General features: G+C 49.5%; 1 protein-coding gene across 2 annotated transcripts; it reads right to left on the bottom strand.

Moving 5' to 3' along the window:
* Nucleotides 1-2,541: 2,541 nt before the first annotated feature.
* On the bottom strand, nt 2,542-21,172 carry NECAP2 (NECAP endocytosis associated 2). Of its 2 annotated transcripts, none has more exons than XM_082664210.1 (8): nt 21,072-21,172; nt 18,410-18,510; nt 16,030-16,134; nt 15,863-15,944; nt 14,777-14,885; nt 12,383-12,560; nt 8,913-9,015; nt 2,542-8,098 (listed from the first exon to the last, which is right to left on the bottom strand). In XM_082664210.1, exons 1-8 carry the CDS (start codon nt 21,161-21,163, stop codon nt 8,050-8,052), a joined length of 819 nt encoding a protein of 272 aa, XP_082520336.1. In that variant the 5' UTR covers nt 21,164-21,172; the 3' UTR covers nt 2,542-8,049. The 2 variants fall into 2 exon arrangements, with proteins under 2 accessions (XP_082520336.1, XP_082520337.1); XM_082664211.1 differs by having other exon boundaries at nt 2,542-8,139.
* Between the last annotated feature and the right edge of the window lie 5,381 nt (nt 21,173-26,553).

A 26,553-nucleotide genomic window follows, 5' to 3' on the forward strand; every position in this document is an offset into this window, starting at 1 on the left:
CAAGACAGGAATAAAAACACAGATGTAGAGAATGGACTTGAGGACACGGGGAGGGGAAGGGTAAGCTGGGACAGAGTGAGAGTAGCAATGACATATATACACTACCAAATGTAAAATAGATAGCTAGTGGGAAGCAGCCGCATAGCATAGGGAGATCAGCTCGGTGCTTTGTGACCACCTACAGGGGTGGGATATGGAGGATGGGAGGGAGATACAAGAGGGAGGGGGTAAGGGGATATATGTATACATACAGCTGATTCACTTTTCTGTACAGCAGAAACTAATACAACATTGTAAAGCAATTATACTCCAATAAAAATGTTAAAAAAAAAAAAGGAAAAAAAGAAAAGAAAAGGCCTTAAACTCCTAAGATCTGGCCTTGACCCGTCGCCCAACCAGACTAAGGGGGCATGCCTGCCCCATTTCAGAGCCCAAGCCATGTGAGACCTCAATGACTTGACCTGTAGGGAGAATGTCTTTGTTTTCCTGATTGACCTGCAACCTTGGTTGAGGCACTCTGGCCTCAGTTTGTTCATCGGTAAAATGGTGGAGCTGCCCATTCTTTCTCACAAGCTCAGGTGCCTTCTCCACATGGGATGGGGATGAGACCATAGAGAAAACCATGCTTTTGAAACTAAACAGTGATGTGTCCTGTCTATTCTAACAATAGGTTAGATGTCCATCCTCTCACCTGGCCTCAACTTCCCTGCGTTCTTTTTCTTTACATAAATTTATTTATTTATTTATTTATTGGCTGCATTGGGTCTTAGTTCCTGTGCGTGGGCTTTCTCTAGTTGCAGAGAGCGGGGCCCACTCTTTGTTGTGATGCGCGGGCTTCTCATTGCAGTGGCCTCTCTTGTTGTGGAGCACAGGCTCTAGGCGTGTGGGCTTCAGTAGTTGTGTCTTGAGGTCTTTAGAGAGCAGGCTCAGCAGTTGTGGCACACGGGCTTAGTTGCTCCGCGGCATGTGGGATCTTCCTGGACCAGGGCTCAAACCCGTGTCCTCTGCATTGGCGGGCAGATTCTTAACCACTGCGCCACCAGGGAAGTCCATTCCCTGCATTCTTGAAGGCACCAGATCCACCTCAAAAGGGGGAGGCAGGGCTTCCCTGCTGGCGCAGTGGTTGAGAGTCCGCATGCCGTTGCAGGGGACACGGCTTCGTGCCCCGGTCCGGGAAGATCCCACATGCCGCGGAGCGGCTGGGCCCGTGAGCCATGGCCGCTGAGCCTCCGCGTCCGGAGCCTGTGCTCCGCAACGGGAGAGGCCACAGCAGTGAGAGGCCCGCGTACCACAAAAAAAAAAAAGGTGGGGGGGAGGCAGGTCTGAATCTCTAGGGCTTAGGGAGGGGTGTTTTGTCTATAAAAGCATATTTCATTTTATGATTTTACATTTGAAAAAAAGTAAATACCCAGAAAGAAAAGCAGCAGGCCTACAGCCAATGGTTTCGCCATCAGTCAGAGGGGATAAGTGGGAGCTTTATTTATCAAAGAGGAGCCTGGGCTTTTTGGGGTTTTTTTTAACTTTTTTTTTTTTTTAATTTATTTTTGGCTATGTTGGGTCTTTGTTGCTGCGCGCGGGCTTTCTCTAGTTGTGGCGAGCGGGGACTACTCTTCGTTGCGGTGCATGGGCTTCTCGTTGTGGTGGCTTCTCTTGTTGCAGAGCACGGGCTCTAGGCACACGGGCTTCAGTAGTTGTGGCTCACAGGCCAAGTAGTTGTGGCTCGCAAGCTCAGTAGTTGTGGCTCACGGGCTCTAGAGCGCAGGCTCAGTAGTTGTGGTGCACGGGCTTAGTTGCTCCATGGCATGTGGGATCTTCCCAGACCAGGGCTCGAACCCGTGTCCCTTGCATTGGCAGGCGGATCCTTAACCACTGTGCCACCAGGGAAGTCCCCAAACCCATGCTCTTTCCTCTACACCATGCTGCCTAATGTGAGATTTTGGGAGGGACAGCAAACACGGTTCCTCTCTCCTTGACCCTATCCCCGGGGGCCCCAGGATCCTGCTGCAGGGAGGCACATACTTACACCAACCCTCCTCCAGAGGCCTTGAGCTCCCCTGCTGTGCTGACTCAGTGACTCTGCTCAGCTCAGCCTGGCCTGTGAGCATTTGAATACCCAGGGCTGCTGCCCACTGGTCACTGCTCCATAACCAGGTGGTGCCCAGCCCAGAGCCCCAAGGTCCAGCCACCAGAAGGGAGTTGTGTTGGGTACTCACCCATTCACTGCGGAGGGTTCTAAGTCTGCAACTCAGGTAACTGGGAAACAAGTGACTGGGACTTACCAACCCCAGGTTGCTGGAGCCAAGTGCCTGCTGAACCCAGGTGCTAGGCTGGGTTGGACTCTGCCCACCAACAGCAAAACCACATTACCCAGGAGGCTTAGAGGACAGATGTTCTGGTTAACTGGATTTGCCAGATATCTTAAGGCTAATTGGCAATGCCTTTTAATGCCTGGCTTTAACAGCAAAAAATTAGAAAGACCAAAATGTCCAGCAATAGGGGACTTGCATATGTAAGTTGTTCATTTAATGGAATACTATGAAGTCATTCCAAATGTTACAAAAAAAGTTCAGCAACTGGAGAAATTGTTATACATATATATTTTAAAATTTTATGTGTGTATGTATGTATTTATTTGGCTGCGTTGGGTCTTCATTGCTGCTTGCTGGCTTTCTCTAGTTGCGGCGAGCAGGGGCTACTCTTTGTTGCAGTGCTCAGTCTTCTCACTGCAGTGGCTTCTCTTGTTGTGGAGCATGGGCTCTAGGCGCACGGGCTTCAGTAGTTGTGGCTCGTGGGCTCCAGAGCGCAGGCTCAGTATTTGCGGCACACGGGCTTAGTTGCTCCCTGACATGTGGGATATTCCCGGACCAGGGCTTGAACCCGTGTCCCCTGCATTGGCAGGCAGATTCTTAACCACTGCACCACCAGGAAAGTCCAGAAATTGTTATATTAAGGGAAAAGTTTCGGAATAGTAGGACAGAATTAGCCCTTGTTTGTAATTTTTTTTTTTTTTTTTTTTTTTGCAGGATCTTAGTTCCCTGACCAGGGATTGAACCTGGGCCACAGCAGCGAAAGTGCCGAGTCCTAACCACTGGACCACCAGGGAATTCCCGAAAAATATTTCTTGTATATAGATATAATAGGAAAAACATGAGAAGACACTAAAACGTTAACCATGCTATCTTTAGGTGTTAGGATGACAGATGACCTCTTAAACATAGATTTTCTTTTGTTGAAAAGATGGTACATTTACATGGTTCGAATTCAAATAGTGCAGAACATTGTAAAGTAAAAGTAAGTATCCCTCCCATCCCTGTCTCCTAGTCACCCAGTCTCTCCCTGCAGGCAACCTGTGTGGTGCTGTTTCCTATATACCTTTCCAGATATTTTATGCACATAAAGTATATTTTCCCCTTCCCATTTTATGTGAAAGAGAGCACGTCTACACCTTACCCCCAATACTTAGCAGCTTAACACATTTATTGTCTCAGTTTCTGTGGGTGGGAAATCCAGGTGCAGCTTAGCTGGGTATTGTCTCCACACCTCTCACAGGCTGCAGTCCAGGTGTCAGACAAGAAATGTCTTAAGCTAAGTTTTGGGGTGATTGTTACCCAGCAATAGATAACTAATATAGACGTGTAGGCTATTTCCAGTCTTTGCTATGATAATATTACATTTGCTTGTTAATATTGTGTTTTTCTGTTTTCTTATTGCATTACACATCCATAATCAGGTCTACTCTGCCCACAGAGGATGGTATATTCCTGTCATTCCTTGCTCAGAGAAATGAACAGATATTGAGCACCTACTGTGTGTCTATAATGCATTTCAGTGGTTTCCAATTACCTATGGAATAAAGCCCCACCCCTTGGTCTGTCATTAAACACCTGCCATACTAGGGACGCTTTCTTTTGCGGTACGCGGGCCTCTCACTGTTGTGACCTCTCCCGTTGCGGAGCACAGGCTCCGGACGCGCAGGCCCAGCGGCCATGGCTCACGGTCCCAGCCGCTCTGCGACATGTGGGATCTTCCCGGACCGGGGCACGAACCGTGTCCCCTGCATCGGCAGGCGGACTCTCAACCACTGCGCCACCAGGGAAGCCCCCATATTAGGGCTTTCTTAATCCACATGGAGGGAATGGGAACTTCCATGTATTAGGCAGGTCTTAGGTGCCAGCCCTGTCAGCAGCACCACTCAAGATCAAGCTGATTAAAAGCATGGATGCTAGAGCCAGGCTGCCTGGGTTCCAACTTAGCAGCTATGTGACTTCGGGCAAATGACATCATCTCACTGTGCTTCAGTCTCATCACTTGTAAAACAGGGATGAGTATCTATCTCATAGGGCCGTTGTGACAATGAAATGAATCTTAAAAATTATTTATTTTGGCCGCACGGCTTGCAGGATCTTAGTTCTCTGACCAGGGATCGAACCCGTGCCACCTGTAGTGGGGACGAGGAGTCTTAACCACTGGACCGCCTGAAATGAATTTTATGTTAAGTGCATAGAACAGTGCCTTGTGCAGAGTAAGCAGCACACAAGCAATAGTTGCTGTCCACATACAGGGAAAGTGAGGCCCCCAAGGAGCAGGTTAAGTGACCTCCCAAGGCCATACAGCCATTAAATCTGTCCACGTTAAAAAAAAAATTGGGGCTGCATTGTGTCTTCAATGCTGTTCCCGGGTTTTCTCTAGTTGCGGTGAGCAGGGGCTACTCTTCATTGTGGTGCGCGGGCTTCTCATTGCGGTGGCTTATCTTGTTGCGGAGCACAGGCTCTAAGCGCTTGGGCTTCAGTAGCTGTGGCACTCAGGCTCAGTAGCTGTGGTGCAGGGGCTCAGCTGTTCCATCGCACGTTGGATCTTCCTGGACCAGGGTTCGAACCCGTGCCCCTGCATTGGCAGGAGGATTCTTTTTAAAATTTTTTAAATTTTTTGCTGTGTTGGGTCCTCGTTGCTGCACGCGGGCTTTTCTCTGGTTGCGGCGAGCAGGGGCTACTCTTCATTGCGATGCGCAGGCTTCTCATTTTGGTGGTTTCTCTTGTTGCAGAGCATGGGCTCTAGGCGCACGGGCTTCAGTAGTTGTGGCACATAGGCTCAGCAGTTGTGGCTCACAGTCTCTAGAGTGCACGCTCAGTAGTTGTGGCGCATGGGCTCAGTTGCTACACGGCACATGGGAATCTTCCCACACCAGGGCTCGAACCCGTGTCCCCTGCACTGGCAGGCGGACTCTTAACCATGCATGACCAGGGAGGTTCCTGTCCAGACTCTTTTCTCACACTGACTCCCATCTCCAATGCCCTTCACTCACCTCTTGTATTAGTTATCTATTGCTGCCTAATGATATTACCATCTTGGCAGCTTGAAACACAGTTACTAACTCAGTTTCCGGGGGTTAGGAGTCTGGGCACAACTTGGCTGGGTCCTCTGTAAGGCTGCACTCACAGTGCTGGCAGGCGGGGCTCATCCGAGGATCAACTGAGGAAGGCTCTGCTTCCCAGCTCAGGTGGTTTTGGTAGCATCCGGTTCCATGCAGACCGCTGCCCTGAGCTTCAGCTATTTGTTGGCTATCGGCAGAAGCTACTTTTGCCACCTTGACACTGTGACCCTCGGATTAGGGCAACTCACACAACATGGCAGGTGGTTTCTTTAAAGCACGACAGATGTTGCAATGCCATGTCATTTAATCATGGAAACATCTTGCTGTAGTCCGCCTGCCACCTCAATGTGTCCAAGTCCTCCTGCTGTACAGAGAGCAGCTCAGGTCTCAAAATCCCGAAACCCAACACCCATCTCTTACCCCCACCCCACCAATTTGGAAGCTCCAGTCAAGGGTGTAAATGAAGAGATGCCTGGTTTGGTACTGGGAGTTTTCCTGGGGACCCTGGTCCCATAGCTGGGATTCCAGTTGGTGATGGAGAGCACCAGACTATCCCCTGCCCACCAGAGACCCCTCAAGGTGCTTTTCAGGTTAGATTTTGTGACTGCTGTTTCTTCATCAGCTGCCTTATCAGCACCATTATGAGTAATGGTTCTGGATGCGTTACCTGATTCTACATCAAGGTGATTAAGGTCAAATTATAGGATGGGCACCCGCTAGTGCTTCATATGCCTCATCTGAGTGACACTTGGCTTAAGGAGCCTGTGGTCACACATTTACCAGTAGACAACCTAGATCAAAGCCCAGGTCTGTCTGCAGGACCCAAGGGCTTACCTTCAATGGTATATGCTTCTGGTTAAGGCTCTCCTCTAACTCTAAGCTTCCTCTTTTCTAGCCTCTAAGCACTTATAAAGAAGATAGGGAGTAATGGGAAGCAGACACAAAGAAGTTTACCACTCCTGAGAATCCCTTGATGCAATTTCCTTTTCCTTATTCAAAGGACATGAGGATCCTCAATTCCAATTTTCTTTGTCCTCCCTTAGACAGTTTATTAGCCAGAGTGGCCATTTCTATAACCAACAACAAAAATGCATCTTTCTTACAGAACCCAGACATGACAAGCACCAAGGCCTTTATCTTATTTTTTGGCCTCTGTGTGCCCAGATACCCTTACTATTTAGGAAGATGCTTCTATGGGGAGGTCTTGGTGGGAGGCAGGACTCTCCTCCCACATTAGAAGGCAAGGAGCCCAGAATGTCCCAGAATGGCAGAAAGACTGTCTCTTCTATGTGGAAGGGAAATTGCTGGTTGCCTTAGGGCAAGAGGGCCAAATTCCCCTATTTTGGCCAATCTGTCACCATGGCCCTAGACTTTTAAGTCTGGACAAATGCTCAGTGGTGAGAGGTGGCTGAGGCATCCTGGAGGGTTTGGCAGCCATGCTGCCAAAAACACTGCCATCTCTGATGTACACTGACAGAGTAGAAATATTTATTTTTCATCTTAGAAATCTGGTCCCACAAAGGGGCTAACACTTCTTTTCTGTTCATCATCTTGACCCTTCAAAAAAAGAAATCTTTCAATTAAGAGGTAACGTACGTCGATAAAAGCAATTTTAGAGGTTGTGCTCAGATAAAATTATTTCTTATAAAATTATTTCTTATAAACCAGGCAACTCTAGACTTCCAGTTGCTTCAGAACTCCTTCTGTCTTTCATGTACAGTCCCTGAAGAAGAAAAGAAAGTAAGAGGTTGTCTGCAGACAAGGCACTTCAGAAACCACCCAGGAGAAAACCCAAGTCCGCCAGGAACTGCACTGTGAGCCCAGAGAGCTGCCAGCGAACGGGAAGGCCAAAGCCCCACCTGCATGAGAACAGCTGCCACTTTCCAGCGCAAACACTGTCGCACCTGGTTTCCAGCGTCTGCCCGGCCCGGCAAACACGGAAACCAGGCCCCATAGCCGAGATGAACACTGCTTCCTGGGGCTCGGAGCAGCTCCTGCGACTGACAGTGAGGAATGCTTTCAGAGGCCCCTGCGGGCGCAGACTACAGAAGCAAGCCTTTTGCAAAGACAATGAGTTAGTGCAGATCAGCATGTTAGCAAAGCAAGTATCAAAAAAATCTTAAAAGTCTGGATAATACTCTTGATTTCCCTCCTGATTATCTGTCCAAGCTGCAGCCTATAAACCTGCTAGAAATCAGGAAGGAATCCCTCCTCTTAAGGCACCTGACTGGAATGGCTACAGCCAATGGGAGTGAGGAAAGCCCCCCTCCAGACACTGATCATATGACACCTGTAACCCCCCGAGAAGGGGTGATCTGAATCCAGGCAGCACACTCGACCCCTTCTTTTGCTTCAGGGGCTTGTGTTTAACACGAGTCTTTGCGATGGAAGAAGTCTCAGAGTCTCTCTCAAGTCAAGAAGACAGACAGGGACAGGAATCCTGCAACTCTTCTCCCATGTTCTGGCTGCACGCTCGAATCCCAGGAAACAGCGCGACATGGTGCCCATTTACTGCCTGACACGCCCAGTCTGTCAGGCGAGTTCAGGCAAGGAAGAGGAGAGGAGAGAGTCATGCTCCAAACAGAGGCTGGCCAGGGAGTGCTTCATCCTCCTTCCTTCTGCCCAGATGAGGCAGCTCCTTTCCAGAAGTTGTGTGAGGAAAAGGAGTTGTGCTCAGGTCAGAACTGGACCCAGCCTGTGCCTGGCTGAGTCTGGCTGGAGGTGGACCTGGAAAGGTTAGATAGGGAGGGGTGGGAGATTTCAGATATCTGAAAATACAAAGCAGATAAGACGGGACTTATTTCTGGGCAGAAAGAGCTCCAAAAGGCCAGTCCCCGAATGTTCTAGAACAGGGGTCAGCAAACTACAGCCCAGGACTAGACCAAATCTAGTCCTCTGCCTTTTTTAGTAGGTAAAGTTTCATTTGTACAGAGCCATGCTCATTCATTTATATACTGTCTGTGGCTGCTTTTGAGCTACAAGAACAGTGCTGAGCAGCCGGAACAGAGACCACATGGTCTGCACAGTCTAAACTATTTGCTTCCTGGTCCTTTATAGAAAATGTGTGCTGACTCCTGTCCTAGAGCTTGTCCACATAAACAACTGTGTGACTAGTATTTAGCATCTCTTCACCCTGACACCAAGTAAAGGCTCGAAATTTTAAGGAAGCAGAAAAGGCAAGAGACCCTGCCTCAGAGGTCCCATGACAACGGGCCAAGGCCAGAACCCAGGTTAACTCTCAGCCCAGTATCCTAGGGTAGCTGCAGGGGAGGAGGGGAAGAGGGAGGTACTGGTGACAAGCCAAAGCACTTGGTGAGGTGGTTTAAAGACCAGAAAGAGTTGCAGAAGGTGGCTCCAGGCCACCCAGCAGTGGACACCAGCAAAAAGCCTTCCCGGAGAGAAACATGCCTCCCAAAGTGGGCACTCTGGGGCTCTGTCCTCTGGCTGGCCGGAAAATGTCTGAACCAGAGCTGTTGCTCCCAGGTTTTTGAGAGAAAGAGCCTTGGCCCCAGTCCCCCACAGAGAACATGACCCTCCTCACCCTGTGGATTTGGTAAAGTCTCCCCAGATGTCGGCGGTGGCAGTAGCGGCAGGCTTGGGCTGCGGCCAGGACACAGTGGCACCTCCAATTGATGTCTCCAAGTCTGAAGGGAAGGGAGAGAAGAGAAGGAGACAGAGGAGTCAGAGATCTCCCCTCTTGGTTGTCTCAGTGACCCCGAAATCAGACTCGAGATTCCAGATGACTGAGAAAGACATACGCGGAGAGACGTGCTTTGGGGCAACAAAACACCTACAAGCAGCCACATTTCCACTGTCTTCTTACGAGCCCTTGAGGGGCTCCTGGAGACAGCAGAAGGCCACACACCCGGTGGAGGGGAGGGGTACCAGCAAGGGCTAGTCACACACCATCACCTGTACCTGAGGCTGACCTCGTTTCAACCGTTTATGTTGGAAATCTGTTTAAAATTTACAATCTCCTGCCCTGACCTCTTGGATGGAGAATGCCCACCAAAACCACAAGGTCGTCTTCATATAAAGTCCTCAGTCCAGAGTCTGCATCAACAAGTTGAGACAATTCTGTGCCAGACAAGTACCAAGTGCTGGGAGCCAAACTGGTTAGGGGCTGGGGAGAGCCTTCCAGAAGTAACAAAGAAGTGGGCATCTGTGTGTATCTTTTTTTTTTAAGTGTGTGTGTATGTGCAGTATTGTGGGGAGCTGAGGGCTGCACTGTAGGCTTTTGGCCTCTGGACCTCTCCCACTATTAGACTTGATCCCGCAATTTCTCGTTATATTTTGCCAGTTTATCCTTTTTACTGAACACGTGAACTAGTTTCTACCATTTTACTTCGTATTTTCTGTTTACCATGCTTAATTTCTTTTCTAATTTCCTACTTTTCATAAGAATGATAAAGTTTAATTTACTCCTTTTGGCTTTTTTTTAATCCCTGGGCTGTTTTGGAAGCTATGGATAGCATTATCAGTCTTTCCATATCTACTGTTTAGAATGCCTAGAGTTCCACCATTTTTAGTTATACAGCTGCGTGTATCTCTTCACTGGGGTGGGTGGCATGATGGGGCAGCAGTGCTGCTTTTGTGTCTTTCTGGCACCTCCCCCAGTGCTGCCAGCTGTCCTTTCTGAAGGGCCTGTGCCTGCCACCCTCCACCTTCCCACCAATTTGCTATGTCTAGGGACTTCCCTGGAGGTCCAGTGGTTAAGACTCTATGCTTCCACTGCAGGGAGCGCAGGTTCGATCCTCGTCAGGGAACTAAGATCCTGCATGCCACGTGGTGTGGCAAAAAAAAAAAAAAATTTTTTTTTTTTTTTTGCTATGTCTAATGTGCTCTGGGCTGGGAAACCAGATAAAACTAGGGCCCTCCACAGTTTAGTTTTGCAGTTCACCAAGTGCCTAACGGACATTGTCTCATTTGAACCTCATCACAGTCACTGGAGGAAGACAGGCCAGGACCAGCTGTTTGACTTTATGCAGGTTACTTAAGTCTCAGTTTCCTTATCTCTAAAATAGACAGTAACAGTGACTACTTCATAAGACTGACTGGTCTGAGGATTAAATAAGTTAATATATGTGGAAGGCTTAGAACAGGCCCAGCAAACAGTGATGATAATGACGACAACATCACTAAAATGCGAGCTAACATTCAGCGAGTGCTTACAATGTTCTAGGCGTTGTTCTGAGTGCTGTATGTGGATTGGCTCATCGGATCCACACAAGAAACCTGTACTGTAGGGATCATTACTACCCCTACCCTACAGATAAGAAAATTGAGGAACAAAGTAGTAGGCAATTTTCTGAATTTGAACTCAGCCAGTCTGATTTTGGAACATAGAGTAAGTGCTCAAAAAATGCTAGCTATTCACAACTCTCATTACATGACACCATTTTGTTCGTAAACATGCCAACTGCCTGTCTTACACATTAAAACGTAAAGGCCTTGAGAGCAGGGACTTGGGCTGTACCTGTAGTATCAAAAGGGTCTCAAACACTACCTGGCACATAGCAGGATCTCCAAACTGGCCATTAAAAAGGCACCAGCAGGGCTTCCCTGGTGGCACAGTGGTTGAGAGTCCGCCTGCTGCTGCAGGGGACACGGGCTCGTGCCCTGGTCCGGGAAGATCCCACACGCTGCGGAGTGGCTGGGCCCGTAAGCCATGGCCGCTGAGCCTGCGCGTCCGGAGCCTGTGCTCCGCAGCCTGTGCTCCGCAACGGGAGAGGCCACAATAGCGAGGCCCGCGTACCACAAAAAAAAAAAAAAAGCACCAGCAACGGAGGGACGGCCTAGGACAGTGGCTCTCAGACCTTAGTAAGCACACAAATAACATTAAATATGCAGAGTCCTGCCCCCGTCCCTGGTGATGCCAAGGCAGGTGGTCCTCTGACCTCACTCTGAGAATAACTGCTAGGGTCCAGGCAGGGGTGGCTCCCTGACTGCTACTCCTGCCACCCTCCTAGATTAAGGTATTTCCCACAGGGCTGAGGTTTGAAGCCTGACCTCCAGATAGGGGAGCCAATGTCCATGACCATTAAAAGGGAAAGAAAGCAGGCTTCTTGTCTGGATCCTGCCCCCCATTCCCCCAAGATGCTGGTGAAAGCTGTGTGGAGAAAGCGGGCTGGTGACAGTCACCCAGCCTAGGGAAGGCCAGGAGCATCAAGCCGGGCTGGGCAGGCAGGGCAAGGACATTGAAGGACTGGGCTGGCATCCCAGCACTGCCAGAGGCTGGCACTAGGCACTAACTTCTGGAATCCCAGGGTCTCCAAAAGGCATTCCCTACATCCTGGAACAAGCACCAGTGCACCTGCTGGGGGAGCTGCCTCCCAGCTTTCTAGCACCAAACAGCCTCACTGAGGAGCTTGCTTCAAACTAAATCTCCAATTTTATTTCCCACCACTCACCTTGGAACACTTATGCTGCCTTCATCTCCCTAAACACAGCCAGTGTTTTAAACATTAAAAGTCTAAGCCTTATTCACGCTCTTCTGTCTGGAATGGCAAGTGTCCCCAGCCCCAATCTTCTTCCCTCAAGGTCCAGTTCAATGCCACCTCTTCCATGAAGCCTCCCCAGATCATGCTGGCTGGTAGTTAGTCTGGTCCCCATACGTTTGGTCTCTGTGCCCATGACTCCTCTCTCCTACTATACTGAGCTCCCTGTGAGCACAGACCATGTCTCCATCACTTACTCACTCACTCAATGAGCAGCCTCTGAGAACCAGGAACCCACATGCTGATGATTTCACAGCAACAAATGAGTTGTAGCCCCTGCCCGTCATGGGGGACAGACGCCCTGAAGGGGTAAGTGGTGGGAAGAGAGGAAGCCCTTACCCAGTGTGGACAGGACCAGCTTTGTGGCACCCACCTTCCAGTTTGTCACACACGGGTACTAAGTGTGACCAGTGTGAGTGAAGGAGGGAAAGCCATGGGGCCCCAGCTGCCAGAGAGGAAGAAGAACCCAAAGGTGCAGGTTTAGCACCAAGAATAGTCACCCTCGAGCACTGACCTGAACTGGGAGCAACTGCTGGCTGGACAATGGATGCCGCCACAGACAACTGCTCCCCAGGGGGAGGGATCAGGGTGGAGGTTTTCCCCCCTGGGGGAGGGGGAAGCAGGCTCAGTCCTCCTGTGCTGGCGGGCCGGGCTCGGGGAGGCCCAGCTGCTCCTTCCTTCTTCTTCATGTTCTAAAGAGAGGGCAGGAATGCGAATCAGTCAGTTCTGCTGGAGTGCCTCTGCGATCAGAAAACTTCAAGAGGAGGCCCAAGGTGACCCCTGGGCCCCAAACGTCCGTATCACCAAAAGATGGTCAAGAGCCATCCATCCAACACTTCCATTGTTATGGGGTGTATTCAATGCATCACAATTCTAAAGCTATCACAAATGCTTTTAATTTAAAAACTCAGCACCCGACTTCATTAATCATCAGGGAAATGCAAATCAAACTACAATGATATACCATTACACACCCACCAGGACGGCTAAGACGTAGCATATCAAGCACTGACAAGGGTATGGAGCAACCAGAACACTCACATTCTGCTAGTGGAAGCGTAACCAGAGAAAACCACGTTGAAAAACTGGAAGGATCTTTAAAGCTGAACGTATGAACCGACACCCCTGCCATTCCACTCCTACATGGACCCAACAGAAATGCATACACATGTGCACCAAAAGACGCACATTTGAACATTCACAGCAGAACTACTTGCAATAGCCCCAAAATGGAAACTACCTAAATGTCCACCATCAGTTAAATGGGTAGATACTGGGATACATTCTCATAACGGAGCATGCCACAACGAGAATAAAGCAACCACACAAAGCAATATGGATGCTCTCACAAATACTACAGAGTAAAGGAAAGGAGTCATACACAAAAGGGTATGAAGTGTATGAGTCAATTAATAAAACACTGAAAACAAAACCTAGGGTGTTCAAAGTCAGCACAGTGGCCACGCCATCCTGTGCGAGAGAGCAGGAGAGGGGCTTCCAGAGTGCTGAGAATCACCCACTTTCTTGATCTGGGAGCTAGTCTGTAGGGGTAAACCTGGTTTTTAAAAATTCACTGAGTTCTACATTTATAACGTGTGTACTTTTCTGTACGCGCATTATACTTCGACAAAACATTTAAAAAAGAAAAACAAAAACCTGAACACCCAGGTGAACCAGAAACCAGAGCAGCTCAAAGGTGAAGACGACGTGGTTCCCACCTTGTCAGGAGAGCAGCAGCTTAATCACGTGCTGAGACCACAGCCTGAAGGCAAAAGCCCTCAAAGACCTGGGCGTGAGCCCAGCTGTGCCAGTTGTTTCTAGCTCTACGACCCTGGGCAAGACCCTCAAGCTCTCTAAACCTCAATTTCCCCACCTATAAAAGGGGAGGATGTTTAATTCACACGAGAAGTACCTAAAAAAAAACACTACCTGGCACACAGCTGATGCTCATTAAATGTTAGTTTCCTCCCAGCAAGATAGAGATTCACATCCCCAACAGTTCACTGGACATGACCTGGATTTTCTCTTAAGGGCCAGCTGGCCAACTTCAAGGGTCCCAAACCATCACCAGCATGAAGCAGAAAAGAGGAGAAAGAGATAGTAAGTAAAGAGGAAGAGCGTTATTTTAGGGTTACAAACTTTCTTCAGAAAACAAATCCACGGGGTCCTTGGTTCCCCCAAATCACTCATCTCCACCCCCATAGCCAGGTAAAGGCCAAGTCATGGCTGTCCAGCCCAGCTCGACCTTTCCCTCTTCTCAACAGGAGCTAACGGGGGAAAGCCAGATGTAGGGCAGCTCAGGACAAGACACAGGGAGCCAGGACAACACCACCAGCAGAAGCTGCCCATGACTCCCAGTGCCCACCCTCGAGGCTTTCCTGCCCAGAGTGCTACCAAATCTTCTTTCCTCAAGGCTCAGACCAAGACACAGCTTGGGATGAGCACACTGACCCCCCACCCCACCCCAGCCCCCAAAGCCAGGACAGAAACACCAGCTCTGGCAGCAAGTGACTGACGTTCCTTAAAGCAGAGGCTTGGCACATGCCGTTCCCTCTGCCTGAACCACCCTTTGACCCCTCTTCCCTTGCTTACAGGTCGCTTCTGCAAGGAAGCCTTCCTTGGTTCCCCCTAACTCTGGACTGCACGCTCCTCCTCTAGGAGCTCATGGCACTGAAGACATCCCTAGGTCATAGAACCATCCCGCCATGTTGTAATCACACCCAGACTCCCCCCATCTCAGCTCAACTCTGAGCTCTATGACAGCAGAGCCCTTTCGTTCGCCCCCAGCACAGTACCTGGCACCGGGCAGCTGCTCAATAAACATGTGCTGAACTGTGAGAAAAGAGTGATGGGCTCTGGGCTGGGCTTGGTGTGGTGGCCGTGACAGCCAAGTGAGGGGGGGACTCACTGCAATGTTGAGCTTGATGGTCTGGCCCTCCTTGAAGCTTAGGTCCAATTTGGGACCTTGATCTGGGTTCTCAGCTTGTTTTGCAAATTCACACTGCTGTTTCACCCACCTGGGGAGAGAACAGGAAGGAAAAGGTGAGGAGGAGGCGAGCTGCCCTGCCTTCACGCACTCACTTCATTCATACCTGCCACCAGTCCAGGACGAGGCTTTTACTGCAGCAGCGGGGTAGAAACTGAGAGCAGCTTGGGAGTTAGGTGTGAATTTAAATCCTAGTTCTGACGCATACGCAGCTGCACGCACGTCAGTTTCCTCATCAGCAAAATGGGATGACAACTCTCTATGCCTTAAAGACTGCTATGAAAATCATGAGATCACTTATGTAGAGAGTCCTAACACTGGTCTTTAGGAAATCTGAGAACCTGGCCATCTCCTCCTCAGCATGTGGCATGAAGACTAAGACAAGTTCTCCACATCCTTCCAGGGGCTTAAAAAGTAGATGGTGAGACAGGACAAGTGCCCAGAAAGTATTGAAAGCAACCAAAAAGGTTTCCTACCCTCCATACACCCCTCTTAGTAGCCACCCGAAGCAGAGAAGAGCTAGAGGGGCCCACGAGAGCAGCTGCACACTCCCCGCAGCCAGAGGTGGAGGCCTGCAGATGGCAGGGGAGAAGGCTTTCCTGCCCATTTAGCTTCAGAAAGCACCACCAGGGTGTGTGCTGAGTGGCCTGGGAATCCGAGCACTGCTTATCACAGCATGGAGGGACAGGCCCAGAAAGGCGAAAGGAGCCTGACAAGGACTCTAGCCGCTCAGGGGCCTGATGAGGGAAGAGATGTGACACCTCAAAGGCTGGGCCAGCTGACTGGGATGGCAGAGATGCACCTCGGGTAAAGGAAATGACTTCAAAGCAGAGATGAGGACTGGCAGAGCGCAGAGAAGGTGACCTGACCCGAAGGAGAAGTGAGTTTTCCTGAGGCTCTGCTGGCAGACGTACCACACACCACCACCTGGGTATCCTAACCTGGGAGACCATTCTGTCTGGGGAGAGAGGGAGGAGGCATGAGTATGTGTCTCCTGGAGCCACTCACTTGAAATGGTCCTGCAAGGCAACATTGAAGTCAAAGGCATCACCTCGGTCCCCGAAGCCAATTCCAATAAACGCCCGTCGCCCTGGGGGACAACACACGATCAATCCCACTTCCCAGAGGCAGAGAAAACCCTTCTCAGAGGAAGAAGCTCCAAGTCCCATGCGTACCGTTTCCATCTTCGATGCGGATAACGAAGTACCTGCTGGAATCCATCACGCTCTCCACAGCTGTGCCTGGAAACTGATCCACTGGGGCCTGAGCAAAGAGCTCCCCTGAAAGCATAAGGGAGGGTGAGCCTTGAGGACCCCCCAGACTGTTTCTATCACATGACTGGGGCCTTTTCCTGAGAGGCAGATGGGCAAACCTGACTCTGGGTTTCAAGTCAAATCCACTTTGGCCGAAGGGAAAACAGAGGAATATAACCAAGGAGAGGTTTAAGTCAGAGGTGGCTTACAGGTCAGATCCACTCACAGTTTCAGCATTTTCAATTTAACTGCCAAACACTTCAAAATCAGATTACTTGTAAAATAATCCAGATGTCTGGCTTCTCTTAAAATCAAAAGCTCTAGCAACGCTGGGCCTCCATTTCTACATGAGAACGATGGGCTGGAGCTGCTGGCCACTCATTCCACCTGCCTCAGCCATTCACAGCCACGGCCTGCACCCCCAGGGCCCTGGCTCACGGAGATCATACCTTCAGAAAAGACCTGGTGCCTGAGGCAGGCCTCCAGAGGAGCAGGTGAACCCAGTGGAAAGGGGGGAGGGTTTTTGCACTCACAGAAGAATCTGAAGCCAGTGGATTTAATCTAATCTCAGGCCAAAAGAGTGACTGCTTTTAAAAGGAGCTCTTGTGAAATGCATCCCCTCATTACCTACGGCTCTCCAGGGTGCAGTGCAGCACACACCTTCTGTGAACATTTACGACTGGCATCATTTTTGCGTGTGCTGATCTCAGTTGACGTTTTAAGTATTTAACCAATAGTTTCTACTAAGTCCTATGGTTCAGAGGTGACTGTGTAATTAAGGCTGAACTGAATCCAAATCGGTGGCCTGAGTTTGTAGCTTCTTGTTAATTTCTCTCTCTAGTTTTGCACCTGGGGACTGGGATTCACCTGGATGCCTTCAGCCTAGAGCAGTGGTTCTCCACCATGGCTGATTTGTCCCTCCCTTCCACCAAGGGACATCTGGCAATATGCGGTGACATTTTTGTTTGCCACAACTTGGGGGGTGCTACTGGCACCTAGTAGGTAGAAGTCAGGGATGGTGCTAAATATCTTAAATATGACTTAGACCACAACACTCAGCTGGCCCCAAATGTCACTAGTGCTGAGGCTGAGACACTCTGGCCTGGAGTGATTGGAAAGTGAGAGACGAGCACGACCCAGTGGGCATGACCTCAAGCTAAGAGCGTCCTGGGGTGGGTCCTGCAGGTGAGGCTCAGCTTTGAGCAGTGGCTGGTACACCAGGTGTGTACCTTAAAGTCAGTTCCCAAGGCCCCTAGAGAACAGGTGTTGCCATTCCCTTGTGACACCACCTGGGACAACCCAGCAACTCTGACAGCCAGAGTTCTCTGGCCTAGCCACAGCAGCTGTCCCTTCAAACTCCTCTGCCACCAATGCTCAGTCATGCTCAAAACAAATCAATGCTTTGGGTCACCCTGCAGTTCACAAAGCATTCGGATAAATAGGTGCTCACTTTGTATTTCCAACAACCTTGTGAAGTAGGAGCTAATGTGAGCCCCATTTCACCAAAAAGGAGGCCAAGGTGCCAAAGGTCACGTGGCTTGCCCAAGGTCCCACAGCTCAGACAAAAGTGATGCAGACCTGAGAAGAGGCAGCCGGTTCTGCCTATGAATCTTGGCATTTTATTTGCCCCACAAGGAAAATCTCTACATGTTAGAAAAAATAAATGACCGAATGCCGGGGCATCTGACTGGGCAAGCCCTGCGCCCGATTCCGGCTCTGGCTGCGGGGGCTGGCACTATTCCAGGCCACGCTGCCCTGCACAGCTCACCCAGAGGCCCTGGTGGTGCAGGACTTCAGAGAGATTTCACCAAAGGTGAGAGCTGCCAGCTGACCCCAGCACAGCCCAGCTTGGCTTGTCCTCTCACCACAGAAAGAGCTGAGAAGGACAGTTTCCAGTTCTTTCAGTTAATGGGTGTGGTCAACCTGGGAGGTTACCATTTGGTCGATAAGCAGAATTCCTGATTAAGAACCCGAGCTCAGCAGCAGAGGGCTATGCGTCTTCACCCGGCTTATCTTCCAGGCAAGCTCCGGAGCTTCCTACTTGGGACCAACCTGCATGTCTTCTCTCCCTGGGCTCCAAAATTAGTATTTTCTTAAGGATGCCCAAAAGAACAGGTGCTTGACAGGAAATACTTCCTTTTAAACTAAAGGCTGGGGGAATGGAAGCGGCTTGTAAGTATACCCGGGCCTTTGATTTCTAGGACAGGGCCCCACGATCCCTGAGTGGCTTGGCCAGGCTCGGGCCACCCATCCCTTCACGAAGTGGGAGGTATGGTACCACGCAGACCTCCCTTGCCTTTACCTGAGGTCCTGTCCTCCAGCTTGATGTAAGCCACCTGCCCTTTTGCAGTGATCCGCAGCCGGCCACTCCATGATGGCTGGTCCAGCTGCCATTCCGCAGCCCTAAAGGGACAAAAACCATTGTGCCTCTGCCAGAGGTTCCTGCTCCACTACTCCAATGCTGGGGGTGGGAATGGGAAGAACATGTGGGCTGCTCGCTCCAGACCAAAGGTTGGCAAACGTTTTGCGAGAAGAGCCATACGATCTCTGTCCCAACTACTCACTCTGCTACTGCAGAGGGAAAGCAGTCATGGTGCACGAACATGTGGGTGCTTTAATTATTTTAACCAAATATTTTCTACTGAGCATGGCTGTATTTCAGTGAAACTTTATAGACAACCTGAATTTCATACAATTTTCACATTATGGAATATTCTTTCAAATTTTCCCCAATCACTTAAAAATGTAAAAACCATTCTTAGCTTATGAGCCAAACAAAAACACAGTGGGTCGTAGTTGGCCAACCCCAGTTTCAGATTATAGAGACTGTCTCTGAAGTAGGATTCCAGTTTTCTTTCTGTAGAGAAAGCAGCTACCAGGGCCCATGGTTTGTTTATGACACTGCTAGGCTGCAGTGGTCAGAGCAAACATTTGGGACCACTGAGACCATCCTGAAGGAAAAGGAGAGAGGGGAGCAATCATCAGTAGAAGAGAAAAGGAGAGCAACAGGACATGTGGGATAAGTGAATGAGCATTCAAGAAATACATTCTCAAAGGTATCCTAAGAAGAAATAAACCCAGGAAACCACAGACCTATCACAATGGCCTCTTTTGGCTCTTTTAAAGTATTAACTTCATATTTTAGTTCTAAGCAGCAGCTCAGTAAAACCCCAAAAGCAAAAACCTTGGGTGTTTCCAAGAGGCTTTTCTTGGAAGTCCCTTAGCATATGCCAGGACTTGGAGAGATATCATTAACTGTGGACGCAGATTGTTTTGAAGGCCACACAAATGCAGACTCTCGATTCACAAGTCAGCTGACTCAGCTTCAGTTCCTCTTATTGGGGCAGGAGGCCTTAGACTCAAGATAAGCAGAGTTCTGAGGCTGAAGGGCAGGGGTTGGCAGTTTCCTCTATGCCAACCTAGCCAGTCCTAACACTTGGTAACCTCGATCTCTTGGGACCAAGAGGGACCAAACTCATCCTACTGAAGGGGATGGGGGCAGATGATCACCTCTGGTTTGATGGCCCATCTCCAGTTTGATGATAGAAAGCAAAATGTTTGTTATTTTACTATTGTTGCTTTCATATTATTTTAAAATTATGTCATGGATGTAGTAAGTATTCAACAAAATATTTGTTCACTAGAGAATCAGCTATAAGGGCTTCCCTGGTGGCACAGTGGTTGAGAATCCGCCTGCCAAGGCAAGGGACACGGGTTTGAGCCCTGGTCCGGGAAGATCCCACATGCCGCACAGCAACTAAGCCCGTGCGCCACAACTACCGATCCTGCGCTCTAGAGCCCGTGAGCCACAACTACTGAGCCCGCAAGCCACAATTACCGAGCCTACATGCCACAACTACTGAAGCCTGCATGCCTAGAGCCTGTGCTCCGCAACAAGAGAAATCACTGCAATGAGAGGCCCGCTCGCCACAACTAGAGAAAGCCCGCATGCAGCAACGAAGACGCAACGCAGCCAAAAATTAATGAATTTTTTTAAAAAAAGAAAAGAAAATCAGCTATAAGCCCACATTAACACAACTGGAAAGTAACAAGAGGCCAGGTATGTGGACACTCCACCATTCTTGTGGCGCAGGCCAATCCTGTATTTCCAACTAACTTGGACAAACATTGCTTTCAAGAGCCCCCCCCCACCCCCGGTGGCACAAACAGCCATAGGCCAGGTTGTCTGTGTCAGGTACATCATATTTTCTTTTAATATTTTTCTTCTTTTGATACATGGTGACAAAATGCAAACAGTACAAAGAGATATCAAGTCACAGGAAGTCTCCTTTCAACCTCCATTTTCCTCTGGTGGGGTAGTTTCCTGTGTTCCCTTCTACACACTCTACGTTTACAAACACGGGTATTTATTTCTCTCAGGTGAACATTTCACCAGCGAAGTACGGATGGATGCTTCCCAACTGCCACACGCTGTGATAAGGACTGCAGCTCGTGCCAAAGAAGCTGGGCAGGGAGGGGTCCCTGGGCTTTCAACATCAGCTTAAAACTACCCGGGACGAGTTCTTTTGACCGATTCGGGGCTCCCTTTCTTCCCCTCGGGGATTTCTGCCAGTGACAGAGTGCCTTTCCCGAAGGCTTTTCAAGGATCCCTTCAAGGCCATCGATTAGCTCTGAAAAATATAGGTCTGTGACACCACCACTCCTGACCCCGTTTAGGGTCCCTGGCCCACCTGGATCCCCGGCAGCCCGCTCGGCGCTAGATTCGGCTTTCATGCCTTCCCCGCTGCCGGGAGCCCCATGCATCAGACAGAGAAAGGCGAAAGTCTGGGTCGTCCTCCCTACTCTGGCCTCGAACTGGAAGAAACCGCAGCATTACCTCCCCGCGCACCCTGCCCCTCGCCCGTCAATTGGCGGGGCCGTCCTCAGCTCCCACAGTGGGCGTGTCGGGGGTGACAGGGAAGGGGTTAGGTGGTGGCTAGCCTGGCCCGGCGGCGGGTGGTCACCTGTAACCACGGTTGGTGGCCCGCGGCGGGATGCGGTAGACGTGGACCTCTGGCTTGACACAGAGAACCGACTCGTACTCGCCTTCCTCCATCTCGACGCCCGGAGCCCGCTGGACTTCCGGCTCCTTCCCCGCCGCGGGGCGGAAGCGGCGCGACTCTATGGTCCATGTCAGGCTAGAGCGGCAGCTCGCGGGCCTCGGCCGCTCATCGCCCACGCGCCCTCTGCTGGAGGCTCTGGCTCAAGACATGCGGCGGACGGACCTAGGAGCTCATTTGATGCGGAGCGGACTAGGGTTGTCTGGGGGCTTTCTCTTCCACGAGGTCTCGTGGGCCTTTGCAAAGAAAACTTTAATACAGATCCCACTGCAATCCATTGTCTGGTTGTGGGTCATCCCCATCGCCTCAACACTTACAGCTGGTGTCCAGTTGGCTGAGATTCAAAGCTGTAGCTACCTAGACAGCTCAGCCTGACGCCTCTCTCTCCTCCAGCCTCTGCTTCCCTCGACTTTTCCTGAATGTCCTGCCATCTCCTGACTCGTAAGCCGCGACTGAGGCGTTTCCTCCTAGAGAAATCCTTACCTGTCCCACCAGCTAAATGCGATGTCCCTACCCTGCCACCCTTATCCTTACCCACTGTGGGCCCAGGGCCCCTGTTGCCTAGACTCAGCAAAAGGTTGTATTCAAAGAAGCAAAGTTTAGTAATAACATAAATAATTTAAAAAGTATCCCAGTCTTAACTTGGATTTCTCACAGAATCTTATAGGAGTTACAATGTCTAACCGGAGTCAAATTCTCAAAATCTCTTCTTCTCCTCTACCATTCTCTCATTCATTACACAAATATTTAATTAAGTGCTTACAATGTGCCAGGTCCTCTGTGGGGCACAGCTGATCCCAAATTCACTGATTTTACTGAATGCTCCCAAACTTTCTCCACTCCCTTCTTCCCTCTCCTCTCTCTCTCCTTTCACTCACTCTTTATAAGCTCTTTATTATAGGATTGATCTACCCTCTTAAATTAAAAAAAAAATTATTGTGGTAAAATATACATAACATAAACTTTACCATTTTAACCATTTTAAGTGTACAATTCAGTGAAATGAACTACATTCACCACTATCTATTGCTAGAACTTTTCATCATCCCAGACCCTTTACCCATTAAGCAATAACACCCCATTTCCTGCTACTCACCCCCCGCCCCTGGTAATCTCTATTCTACTTTCTGTATATGAATTTACCTATTCCAGGTACCTCATATAAGTGGAATCATACAGAATTTGTCTCTGTGTCAGCTTATTTCACTTAGTATAATGTTTTCAAGGTTCATCCATGTCATAGCCTGTATCAGAATTTCATTCCTTTTAATGGCTAAATGATATTCTATTGTATGGTGTAAAACAATTAATAAACAGAAACTGCAATTAAATAGGAGACCAGAATGGGGAGCTCTTACACCCTGGGATGATAGCAGAGCCCAACAGGAAGAAGAAAGACTCCTCTTCTTTCCTGGCAAGAATTCAGCCAATGAAAAGCCACGAACTCTTTGTTTACTGTATCCTTCTTTTTCCCAACTTCCTTTCCCCCTCTGTGAAAGAGTTCTGCTTCCCTTGCCCCGAGGGAGCTTGCACATGGCTGGCCATTGTTGCAGCCTCTGAGTTGCAATTCTCTGCTGATCGCATGTAAACCCATCTTTGCTGGAGAAATTCTGACGGTCTATTTATTTCAGGTCAACAACGGATACACCACATTTTATCCATTCATTTGCTGATGGACATTTGGGTTGTTTCCACCTTTTGGCTATTGTGAATAATGCTGCTGTGGATTACTGGTGAATAATACCTGTTCAAGTCCTTGTTTTCAGTTCTCTTGAGTATATATCTAGAAGTGGACTTGCTGGCCCATATGGTAATTCTACGTGTAGCTTTTTGAGGAACTACCAAACTGTTTTCCACAGCAGCTGCATTTTCCATTTCCACCAGCAAGGGTCCCAGTTTTCCACATCCTTGCCAATACTTATATTCCATTTCCTTTGATAATAGTCATTCCATTGGGTATGAAGTTAACCTCTCTTTACGTGAATTGATTTAACTTCTAATTTCAACTTTGCTCCTTACCCTGATTCTGCACAGCAAAGAAGAAATTGAGAAGTGAGATTTCTTCCTCCTAGTTCTTTGTTCCTAACTCATTTTCCTAAAGTCCTGGAGTGGCAGAGACAGAAGTCCCCTTAGAAGCTGGAGGGGAGAGATGTTGAGATGGGAGGGGAGAGCACACTCCCACACTGACAATCTTGTCCCCTCACATTCTCATCATTCTGTTTACATGTCTGCTCTCCCACTAGACTGCAAGCTTCTTCTTTTTTTCTTAAAGGTTTTTTATTTTATTTTATGTGGACCATTTTTAAAGTCTTTATTGAACTTGTTACAACGTTGCTTCTGTTTTATGTTTTGGTCTTTTGGCCATGAGGCATGTGGGATCCTAGCTCCCCGACCAGGGATCGAACCTACACCCCCTGCATTGAAAGGCAAAATCTCAACCACTGGACTGCCAGGGAAGTCCCTAGACTGCAAGCTTCTTGGATGCAGGACCCTGTCCCTGCCTTTGTGAATCCCTGTGTTCAGCAGCACAGGGTCTGGTACAGAGTAAGTGCTCAGTGAATGAATGGGTAAATGAGTGTGTGTGTGTGTGTGCGTGTGCGTTCATTTGGTTACATCCCAAAGCCAAGGGGCAATTTGGGAATGAGGCACTGTGTTTCCTCTTTCACACTGTCTTTGCATCAGTATGTGCTGCACAACAGTAGGGGAAAATAGGGTATCCCAGGAGTAAAGCACCTGGACCCTTTGAGTTGGAGAAAATTTCAGCTGGGAGAGCATCTAGGACCAGCTCTTAAGAGCTAAACTTTGGGATAGCATCCACCATCAGCACCAACATCCGTCACTTCCTTTCTGGAAGCCAAGCAGTGTGAAGGTGGCCCACGGTGACTGTTTTTATTTATTTATTTATTTATTTATGGCTGCGTTGGGTCTTCGTTGCTGCGCATGGGCTTTCTCTAGTTGCGGCGAGTGGGAGGCTGCTCTTCGTTGCAGTGCGCAGGCTTCTCATTGCCGTGGCTTCTCTTGTTGCGGAGCACCGGCTCTAGGTGCATGGGCTTCAGTAGTTGTGGCACGTGGGCTCAGTAGTTGTGGCTCGCGGGCTCCAGGGTGCAGGCTCAGTAGTGTGATGCACATGGCATGTGGAATCTTCCCGGTCCAGGGCTCGAATCTGTGTCCCCTGTCTTGGCAGGTGGATTCTCAACCACTGCATCATCAGGGAAGCCCACGGTGACTGTTTTGGGCCTCCCCATGAAGCTGCCCCTGGTAGGACACCTTCCTCTCATGAATCTGGAAGGGAATGCTCACTCCGTGCCAGGGGGCAGCCAGGTTTTACAATGTGTTCAGAGCACTTCCCGTTCAGTTCAGTCTAACAAAGATGGGCATTGAACATCGACTATAGGCCAGGTGCTGGGTGATGGGACCACAGAGATGAGGCCCCCCCAGCTCCTGCCTTCATGGAGCTAACAGAGAGGAGGAGACAGAGAGAATGCGGAGTGAAAAGTGCTATGATGGAAGAAACTCACAGGGGGATGTGGGAGCGAAGAGAAGAGAGATCCCACTCAGCCTGGGGGCAGTCAGGGAAGGCTCTCTGGAAGAGGTTACCTTGACACAATAATCCCTGTGAGGTAAGCAGAGCAAGGATTTGTACACAGATGTTCACAAGAGCATTATTCATAATCCAAAAAAGTGGAAACAACCCAAATGTTTATCAACTGATGAATGGATGTACAAAATGGGGAATTCCCTGGTGGCCTAGTGGTTTGAATTCCGGGCTTTCACTGCCATGGCTCAGGTTTAATCCCTGGTTGGAGAACTGAGACCCCGCAAGGTGCACGGTGCGGCCAAAAAAAAAAAAAAAGTAGTATATTGGCCATAAAAAGAATGAAGGGTTGACACAAGCTACAACACAGATGAACCTTGAAAACATCTGCCCCGTGAAAGCCAGTCACCAAGGACCACATAGTGTATGATTCCATTTAAATGAAATGTCCAGAATAGGCAAGTCTATAGGGACAGAAAGATTAGTGGTTGCCTACGGCTAGGGGTGGGGTGGGAGGACTGAGGTGATGGCTAAGGGGTATGGGGCTTCTTCTGGGGGTGATGAAAATATTCTAAAATTGGAGTGAGGATTGTCCAATTCTGTGAAGATACTAAAAGCCATTGAATTGTACACTTTAAGTGGAGGAGTGGTACAATACATGAATTAAATCTCAATGAAGTTGTGAGGAAGAACGTGCCCTGAAAGGGGGACAGAGTCTCTATTGGCCACCCACCCCCCTCAATTCTATCCTCAGATCCCATGCCTTTCTGCTAGGGGTGGGGCTTCCTCTTCTCATCTAGATTCTCACAGAGGTTGTAAGCTCCAGATGGGGATGCAGAGGGGACTGGATCCCCTCTGGAGCCTCTGCCCCCTTAAAACTCCAGCTTGTGGAATACTGGGACCTGAGAATTCTGAGGTTGAGACTGCGCTTTCTGAGGTGGAGACGATGGGGGGGGTGTTTGAGGGGTCTGGGAGGGGGGCAGGTTTCCCCCAGATGGGTCATCTACCCCTGGGGCAGGAAGGCTCAGAGGAAAGGGGAAGGCTTAGGGAGCCCTAATGGGAGAGAAGGGAGGAACTCCAAGGAGAGAGAGAGGGGCTCGGTCACAGAGCTGACCTCCTTGTGCCAGGTGAGAGCCTAGGTCCTTTGGGAGGCTGGAGCTGCACCTGGAGTGGGGGTCACCTGGGAGCGGAGGCTTGTTTGCATTGTGGGGATACAGGCCCAGAGGGTAGGGCTGGAGGGTAGGCAAGGTTGGGAGGAAAGGAGAAGGGAGAGGGGATTCGGGTCGGCAGCTGTTAAGGGTACCTCCCCTGTGCCCCTTGTAAACAAACTGTGAGAGCTACCAGACCCCCAGTGTATCCCCAAGGCCTGATGTCACGTGTCTGTTAAACAACTGGTGATTGCATGGGTGAGTGAGGGAATGAATTAAGCTTCTTTGGAGGCAAGATAATGTGGTGAGATAAGCAGTCTTGGGAGTCACACAGGCCTGGGTTTGAAGCCGGTTCTTCTGCAGATTTGCTGTGTGGTATTGGACAAGACTCTGGGCTACCCTGAGCCTCCGTTTCCATATCTTTAAAACAGGGCTGAACCCACTGACCTCAAGGACAGGGTGGTTAGAATACCGTTGGCAAACGTGCCCAGCAAACAGAACGTTCCTCCATGGATGGTGGCCGGTCTGTCATGATTTAAAGTGGAAGAAGCAACATCAAGATCCTCAAGGTCTCAATGAGGGGGTAGCATTTACCCTTAGAAACCAGTTAACAGTGAAGAGAGGTCCGTGGCGTCTCCGTAGAAAGGGTGTTGATGTTGCCTCAAAGGAATTCAGAGGCCGGAGAGAGGGCTAAGGTGGTTGG

Source organism: Grampus griseus, assembly GCF_964374135.1.
Source record: "Grampus griseus genome assembly, chromosome: 1".
NCBI classification, from domain to species: Eukaryota; Metazoa; Chordata; class Mammalia; order Artiodactyla; family Delphinidae; genus Grampus; species Grampus griseus.